This window comes from Coregonus clupeaformis, chromosome 12 (assembly GCF_020615455.1).
Source record: "Coregonus clupeaformis isolate EN_2021a chromosome 12, ASM2061545v1, whole genome shotgun sequence".
Lineage (NCBI taxonomy): Eukaryota > Metazoa > Chordata > Actinopteri > Salmoniformes > Salmonidae > Coregonus > Coregonus clupeaformis.
The window spans coordinates 26,939,401-26,948,705 of record NC_059203.1 but is presented as its reverse complement, the minus strand read 5'-3'; the positions used below and the strand labels follow the sequence as shown (position 1 = coordinate 26,948,705).

Genomic DNA, 9,305 nt, shown 5'->3' with positions numbered 1-9,305 from the left:
TATTCACTTATTATTCACATGCTCGAGAAACGTGAGAGCTAGGCTAATCTCGTTCCCAGACACTTCAGCCCAAAATATGCTGTGCGCAATAGCCTTCTTGGGAAAGAGGTGAGGGATAGGCTATTTTGTGATGTGTACTGTGTCAGAAGGCTACAGTAGCCATGCAAAGACCTGTAACTGGAGAGCAACACAGAGTGGAACATTAACTTGATGCTCAACACATTAGTAGGTCTATATGATCCCAATAGTTAATAATGTATATGGATTCAGAAAGACTGCCAAATGCATGCATCAACTGCAATATTTCTACCTATTGAGAGTTCATCTTGAACCCCAGTGTTGTGTTATTACTCTGTGTGAACTATCACCAACTCAACACCTGTCACACTGAGCTTTTTCCATACACTGCAGGAGTCAGGATATTCACTTTCATTATATGACAGGGACACTGTTTGTCATGCATAATCGATGGTAACTCTGCGACGGTCCCTAAACATTTCTACAAGAGCTCTTTCACGACACCCCCTTAAGTTTCTGATGAAATCCTCTCCTGAAAAGTGGGCTAATGAGTCGACCGACCGTACAAGGAAACGCAACCATGATTATGAAAAACTGAGAAGTATCGCGCTGAATTATTATAACGAGCTTATCTATTTAGTTGATATCTATTGAAGATTATATTTGTCTTACGGTCTCATTCGATTAGGTTATTGTAGTGAATTGTTGAGCTTCGTTCGTTGAAGTCTCTTTGATCAAGGTTTGCAACTGCGCTTTCGCCAGCTTGCTACGTGCGGGAATCTAACCAGCTTTTTCTCCATTCAAGACCAAAATGGCTTGCATATCATCGTTTGACCAGAATTTCTCCCTCGGTTATGACTCGTCAAGGCTTTGCTCATTTTCTACCTTCCCTACCCCTGTTTGTACGAAGCTTACCGCGCGAAATAAGTCTAACCACCACTCTCAGGAAAATGTCTCCTAGTGCCACGGACAACATGGACGATGCTATTCGCTTGAACAGGAGTTAACCGGTATGCTATTGCTAGCCTTTCGGTGTAAGAAGATGGATAAGGTACAACAGTAATGGATGTTTCACCTGCAACTATGGACAGTGCTCTGGAGTGCACACCAAGTTATTATCAGATTTGTCACTAGTAACTTCCAGCGAAACGAACAGATCTCAAATCAAGATTACGTTAGCTAGCCTGGTAACAGCTGTTAAAACTACAATTATTAGCACTAGCTAACTAACAAATCGCCAACGTTAGTTCTTGTTTTCCTTTATTGCCAGACTTTAGTTTGATCGAATTGATCGGCATATTTACTTTTACACTCTAGTTGTTTAACACATTATTTATTAATATATTGTGAACTATGTCAGCGTGTTAAATTGTCCTGCACGTGTACGTTAGCTAACTAACCAAAACGCTTTAACGGACTTCCCAGCAGCAATCTGTCAAGCGGTATTCTTGATCGAAACTTTACTAATGTATCTTGTATAGTGACTATTTGTTAGCCACAAGCCAGTATTGAGAATGTTTAGACACATGAATCGCGAGGAACAATTTTCTGGTGTGCAGACGCATCCATCCACTCCCCCCGGGCATGGAGTGGCCTCTCTCCAGCAACCAAACCAGGAGCGCTCGTGGATGGGCATGTTCTCCGTGGTTTCTAGGCCTGCCCTTTCATTTCTGCAAAAATATATACCATGGCGCCCTAGGACTCCTGCCCTGCCTGACAATGTGACAGGGTTGGTCAGTGGGGATTTCAAACAAAACTTTGTAGAGGCAGAAAGTTCATTTTTAGGACAACTTGACGATGTCTTGTCTGGAACGCAACACCGTGCGCACCACCTATCGTACCTGCAATACCAGCATGGTAGCCCTGGGCTAACAGCGTCAGATAATAGGACTCCGAGTTGGTTGACAGCAGATTCTCTTTGCGAGTTAGGGATTCAAAATGCTGCTGAAATGGACTTAAATATAAGGCAACAAACTCCGGTAGGATACCTCGCAATCGCGAGAGGTTTTCTCAGTAATGTTTTGTTGAACGCAGCGTCGGCTCAGGAAATGAAACGCACCGAGCAAGGGCATGTCCTCAGCGGGGACAGTTGGTCATCAGACGCGGTGTCAGCCAGAGAAAATAGTACCGCTGGTAACTGGTGGGGTGGACTTTGGGGAACCGGTAGCGCTCAAGGGTGGCTGTCAAAATTGTCGTGGAGCAAAGAGTGCACTGGGGCAAACAATCAAAACAGCAACGGCCATTGTTTTCAACCGGAGTGTGGTACAAAGGCTACCGTTACCAAGCCAACATGGCTGTTGGTACAGTGCGAAGATTGCGAAAGCACTGGACCCTCCTGCCACAAAGAGGAGCCAACGGACAATGGAATCCTTCAGACGGCCACCTGGCCAGAAGCTCTCCCTTGCCCTGACAGTCTCTCATTAGATCACCAGGAAACAGTCAGTATCAGTGATAATCTTGTCAGTGTTGGAGCTGTCACTGCCTGCAGTGAGGTGGCAGTTCTGACCCCTGACCAGGATAATGGCTATTCCAGTCTGGAAGAAGAACACTCCACCTCCAGACTGTACATGTTGAGGCCTCACATTGAAGAGCTACAGGGGATCACAGAGATGAAGGAAGAGACCATCACGCCTGACACACCAACACAGGGGAGATCTGAAGAGAGCGGGCCAGAGAGGGAGGCATCCAAGCAGAGAGAAGGTGGTGAGACTGCTGCCAGTGGAGGGATGGAATTAGAGGAGGAAGAAGTTGAGGACTCCGACATCTCAGACTCCGAGGAAGAGGAAACGGCGGCTGAGGATCCATCAGTGTCTGCCGCCGCTCTGCCCCCCTCCACCCCCCAGTGCAGTAACAAGGCCATCGCCTACATCATGGGCAGCCCCTTCAGCGACGACAGCCAATCAGACGACTCATTCAGCGAGGAGGATGACGATGGTTTCGACAGTGAGGGCTCGTCAGACTTCTCAAATTCCGAGGTGTTGGATGATGATGATGAAGAGGAGGATGACTCTGAGACTGAGAGACTTTGGAACTCACTGTGCCAAAGCAGGGACCCCTACAACCCCCGAAACTTCACCGCCCTCCTCAACACCACCCCCAGGACCACCCCCTCCACCTCTACAGCCACCACAGACTGCTCCCCTCACACCTCACCCCCAGAGCAACCCCCCTCTCCCCTCTCTTTTTCTTCCCCCTCTCCTGCGGAGGGGTTTGACTCTGAGTCCAGCAGCAGTGAGGTGGATGAGGCTGAGAGCCTGAGGCTGTGGGACTCCTTCAGCAACACCTCAGACCCCTACAGCCCCTTCAACTTTCAGGCCCTGCTCAGGACTAGAGAGCCAGCCGGGACCGGGGAAAAAGCAGGGACAGGGGCGCGCTGTAAGAGGAGCAGCAAGACAACCCCCCGTCATGGACAGGGCCAGGGACAGAGCCACTCACCCCCCCAGTACAGGAAGGAGGAGGCAGAGGAGAGACTAGACAGTGGCTTCTCAGAGACCCTTCCCACCCCAGAGATCACCACCACAGGCTGCGTCACAGTCAAAAAGGTCAGTAGGCCTAAAGAAAGCCACACACTCTTGTTATTCATATGTTCCTCATTCTGTTTTTATAAAATGGTAGGTCTATTCTTACATTATATCAGTCACATTGTCATCCATGGACATTGGTCGCTCACATGACTGTAGTAAAATGTGAGAACCTGGCAATGACTCCTAAAATTGATTGATTGTCCCACTCAGCAGTCAGACACTGCTGGAGGCCATTTGTTAATGAGTCGCTGAAGAGGAAGCATTGTTTTATCTCCTGTAGTGTATTTACATACTGCCTCAACACAGTCTGATGGTGCCAGCTGGTTTTCCTGACTCCATGACTGGCTTGATGTGACCAGAGTTTTTCTAGATCACTTAGGCTCATGTGGTCTGGAAAGACGTGTGCCCCCCATTCATAAAAAAATATATATATAAACAAATAATTGGAGCTCATTGTTCAAACTCCTTATCCAACGTGGTTATCACACAGTCTTTGGACTGGATTGTTGTGGGACAATTCTGACCTTACCACATTCTCTAACTGATGGATTTAGAACATTGGAGTCTATTAGTCACTCAGCATACAGAAAGGGGAAGAGTGAGGGTGGGTGTAAATGCTTTCTCCAGTAGCTGTGCATTAGCTTTTCTGTTTTTATGTGTAAGTATTCCTGTCTGACTGCGAGTGATGTAAACCTATGCAACAACCCTTTCCCCCTCTCTCCTTTGATCAGCATATTTACACCAGGGACACCAGAGTCCGAGAGGCTGGGTGCACTTAGTGAAAACCTCTAGAGCTCTGTATAATGTAATAAAACGTTTTTCAGTTTGACATTCCCATTGAAATGTGCTGTAATGCTATGACTGTTCAGTCAGTCATAGGGCTGTAGCTAAAGCAGCACATTGACCGCTGTTAGACAGATGTGAGTGAAGGCTGTAGCTAAAGCAGCACATTGACCGCTGTTAGACAGATGTGAGTGAAGGCTCTAGCTAAAGCAGTAGTAATACTGTAACAGTACAACGTAGGTAAATAGCACAGAGCTGTGAAACGTGCCTGTCCCAGTCAGTAAAATGGAAGATAATCACCATGAGAGTAGACCTAGTCATCCATGAGCACAATCCCACTGCTGTCTTTGATATGGTCTGGCTGTATTCTCCATGCCCTTTGTATTACATTATCCCCCTATTAAAAGCACACAACTGCCATGTTACTTAGCAACGGTGATAACTGAGCAAGAGCTAGGGAGGGAAAGAGCGAGAAAATCAGATTTTTTCTTCTCTGGCTCGAAGCGCTGGCTCTTAACGTTCTCGCAACGCTTCCACAATGTTCTCCCAACCCTCCAGCCCATGCCGAGCAGATTTCAGTGTCTTCCATCTGTAATAACCTCCACTCTGATAGTGTATGTTGGTACTGGTAGCCTCAGTCTCCAAGCCTCAGTAGGCTGCCGCTTCTGGAGGAGATGTATTGTCTCTGTGATGAGCTATGGGCCATCCATCACACAGCCATTTCATGGTGCTACCAGTTCGATTTCCCCCCCAGTGATGCTCTAGGGGTATAAATCTCAATCATTTCATGGTCACATTAAGAATGCTTCTTAGATGGCCTAGTTGAGTTTCTTAACTGGATTAGGAGTGAAATTTGAAAAAATGCAGAGAGCAGTGGAGCAAGTGTGTTTTTCATTATGTGTGTGAATGTCAGGGTTAGGTCTACCGTTTAAAATGGAAGTGTCTTTTTTGGTGGGGGGCATAATTGTAGGTTTGAGTTTTGGATGCTTTATGCACTGCAGTTTCTCCTTTCACAATATTGAGTTAACCTAGTTTGCTTTGGATATTTCCTTTAGTTATGCTTAGGCATTTAGCTACTACTTCTGTGTCCAGCTGAAATGTAGTCTAGTGAGTTGTAAAGTTTACCTCTGTGTTCATTCTATCTGGCCTGCAGATGTTTCAGTGAGAAGGTTCTAGTCTGTGGTGATGTATGTAGTTCTCTCTCACCAGGTGGGTTTCCGTGACGAGGTGGATGAGTTCTACGCCAGCGAGGACGATGAGGACCGGCGTGGGCCATGGGAGGAGCTAGCCAGAGACCGCTGTCGCTTCCTCCGCCGTGTTCAGGAGGTGGAGGAGAGCATTGGCTACATCTTCAGCCCCACCTTCCGCCTCACAGTCTACCAGAGACTACAGCACCACAGCTGATCCTAACCTCTGACCCCTACAACACAACTGATCATAAGTCCTGTTTCTCTGTGACCCTCTAACACCCCTCCCAGTCCCTAAATCCTATTTTCAACAGACTGCATCAGAACTTCTTAGTCATGCTTCACCCCCTTCTCCCCTTCCCTGTCATCCCCCACACACTGACCCCCAAACTCCCAATTCTTCAGACTGGACGTGTAGAAAAGACTACATCCGAGCTGTTGACTAGACCAGTGGTTTACAGACTGTGGGTCGGGACCAGGTGGGTTGCTTGTGCATTACAACAAAACGCGTTCAGTGTAAACTTACACAACTAAAACTAAATAGAGGGTGCGTAGAAAAGATAATGGATATATATACATGACATGACATGATTACCCCTGGACTAGACTACATCCCCTCACACCTCCCACCCTTACCCCTTACCAGGGTGTTGAAGACTTGATAATACAGACTTCCTCCCTCTCTTCCCACCCTCTTCCTGATCGTTTGCTGTTTTGTTTGAATCTCAGTGGAGTGATTACCTAATTTAGGATATGAATAAGGGTGACGGCATATTGCTAACTAGGTGGTGTACTGGTAATGTAAAGGTAGAAGGGCTTACTGTTTCCAGTGGGAAAAACCCAGTCTAACACAGATCAGGTATTCTGCTGAGCCGTGTGCTCAGTAACCTGAATGGAAAACAGAACTCTACACAAGACACTTCAGCCAAAACTGTCTTTATATTTCGTTTAATTATTTTGTCCTGTTGATTTAAACTGCACTTTTGGCGTTGCGCCGTCCTTCTCTCTGACACATGCTATCTGGGTCTCTGCTCTCGGTAGTGTTCTCAGTTTCATGTCGTGTTGATCTGAACCCAGGCATGGTCAGTATTTAAGAGGTTCAGTATAATCCCATTCAGCACCTACAGCCAAATGTCACACTGCTCTCGAGCTGGATCGGGTTTAAGAGCTTTTGGAAAGCAAACTTTGTTTGAAATTAGTTCATTTGTAGAAAATAAAAATAAATGTACATCTTCTTGTAAACCATGACATGCAGAGTACACACTAACATTGACAGTGTTTTATTTGATTTGATCCTAAGCAGGGGTTGTAAACCTACAGTATGATGTGTTAAACAACCCTCTAAACTGTATTGGTGGTAAAGTGTTGAAACCAAGCCTGTTTGTGTTGTTGGTGTAGTGTCTTCCTGGTTTAAATCATTAGCAGGACTAAGTTCGGGAAACCCTGATTTAGCAGACGCTCTTATCGAGAACGACTTACAGGTATTTATAGCCAAACAAGCAGGTATTCATAGCTAACAGTCAGTAGTGATCCTCTCTGACTATTTCTGGGCTGAAGTGAAGGCTAAGGGTTAAGTGAAAGTATTTGCATGATCCTTGTCTTAAGTGGCCTCCTTTCCTCGTCTACTTCCCTCACTGTGGTTCCTATAATAAACTATTGCTTTAATCTATCTACAATTTGCACCAATAGGCCTCCTTCAATAATGCTTTCGCAAATGTAAAGCTTGCATCCATCAGCGGTCATCTTGGAAAGGAGATGTGTAATTTATAATAGATTAAGTGCTTTTCATGAGACCCAAAGTCGCTGAAGTTATAAACCTCCTATCCCTGCTATTTAACCCTGTCACGCCTGTACAGACCCAGTGTTGTGTATCTGTTGTTGAGGGGTTTGTGTTCCTGCTGTGGATAAAGGATTAACCTGTGTTGTGACCAGGTGGAAAGAAAGCAGGGATGTGAAACGGACATTATTCTGAAGCGATTCTCAGAATGAAAAAATAAGATATGAAAGCTGTGCTTGGATATGAAGAATATAACTATTTAACTTGGTGTTATTTTAGTCAGTGCAATTAACATGAAATTGTTTTATTTTTGTAAAACATTTTAGGATGAGTTAGTTCTGCATAACTGTTATACATTTTGAATTCATATTCATTGAAAATAAATCAATATTGAATTATGCAGTTTCTGTCTCGTTTCTTGCCCCACTTTTCCCTGCAAATAATTTACTGGTCTTATTTTGTTTGACGGCTCAGGCGCAACACCGGACTGGAGGGAGGATTATGATCATCATAAAATTGCACTTGACCCCAAAATGGTACTGCATCATTAAACAATTAATATACACAGTGTACAAAACATTAAGAACACCTTCCTAATATCGAGTAGCACCCCCTTCCTAATATCGAGTAGCACCCCCCCCGGGGGGCCTGGCAACTACTACCATACCCCGTTCAAAGGCACTTACTGTAAATCTTTTGTCTTACCCATTCACCCTCTGAATGGCACACATACATAATCCATGTCTCAAGGCTTAGAAATCCTTCTTGAACCTGCCTCCTCCCCTTCATCTACACTGATTGAAGTGGATTTAACAAGTGACATCAATAAGGGATCATAACTTTCACCTGGTCAGTCTGTCATGTAAAGAGCAGGTGTTCTTAATGTTTTGTATACTCAGTGTAGATTGGTTCGTGACTAGCTACCACAGACACAAAGTTATAAACCCCACCTATTTCTACAATTTATCTTCCTAAAATCAGATTTTAACCTTAACACTAACCACACTGTAACCTTATGCCTATCCCTAACCTTAAATGAAGACCAAAAAACACTATTTATTTATGTATTTTTAAGATATAGACGATCTGGACCTTGTGGCTCTGCTATATAGTGGAAACCTGAATATAGTGATCCCCTTTTCTACCGTCCACACAGTAACATCTGTTTTACACAACCCATTTCTTTCTGAATGTACTGTCACGTTGCATGCACCTGGGCTGTACTAGGCCCCAGTATTTAGCATGAAGTCAGTGGATGTGCAGTTCTTAGCAACTGGATCCAGTCAGCAATGTGAATGTGCAGTAGGAGGTCAAAACATGCACAGATGCAAACAGCTGTCAGACAGAGACCAACAGGTTCGCCTCCCCAAAACACCACAGGCATACTCAGCCTAGAAAGGATTATAGAAAGATTAGCCTATTTTGGGGGGATTTCAGCCTCAATCCTAGAGGCACTCAAAATCGTGTATGAGATGGGTGGCTAAATGTACAGAGATAAACAAATCCTTCTACAGATCATTATGGATAGTGGATACATGGAAATCATTTTAATGGGATAAAACCAGTGGTGTAAGTACTTAAGTAAAAATACTTTAAAGTACTACTTAAGTAGTTTTTTTCATTATTTTTTATTTTTGACAACTTTTACTTTTACTTCACTAAAGAAAATGATGTACTTTTTACACCATACATTTTCCCTGACCCCCAAAAGGACAGGAAAATGGTCCAATTCACGCACTTATCAAGAGAACATCCCTGGTCATCCTACTGCCTGATCTGGCGGATTCACTAAACACAAACGCTTCTTATGTCTGAGTGTTGGAGTGTGCCCCTGGCTATCCGTACATTTAAAAAAAATTGTGCCGTCTGGTTTGCGCAATATAAGGAATTTGAAATGATTTATACTTTTACTTTTACTTTTGATACTTATGTACATTTGATCAATTACCTTTACTTTTGATACTTAAGTATATTTAAAACAAAATACTTTTATACTTTTACTCAAGTAGTATTTTA

At 44.3% G+C, this 9,305-nt stretch overlaps 1 protein-coding gene across 1 annotated transcript; it reads left to right on the top strand.

Annotated features, from left to right (window-relative positions):
* Positions 1–532: 532 nt before the first annotated feature.
* Positions 533–7,687, top strand: LOC121578143. Its single transcript, XM_041892276.1, has 2 exons — positions 533–3,560; positions 5,535–7,687. Exons 1-2 carry the CDS (start codon positions 1,533–1,535, stop codon positions 5,727–5,729), a joined length of 2,223 nt encoding a protein of 740 aa, XP_041748210.1. The 5' UTR covers positions 533–1,532; the 3' UTR covers positions 5,730–7,687.
* The last annotated feature ends 1,618 nt before the right edge of the window (positions 7,688–9,305 follow it).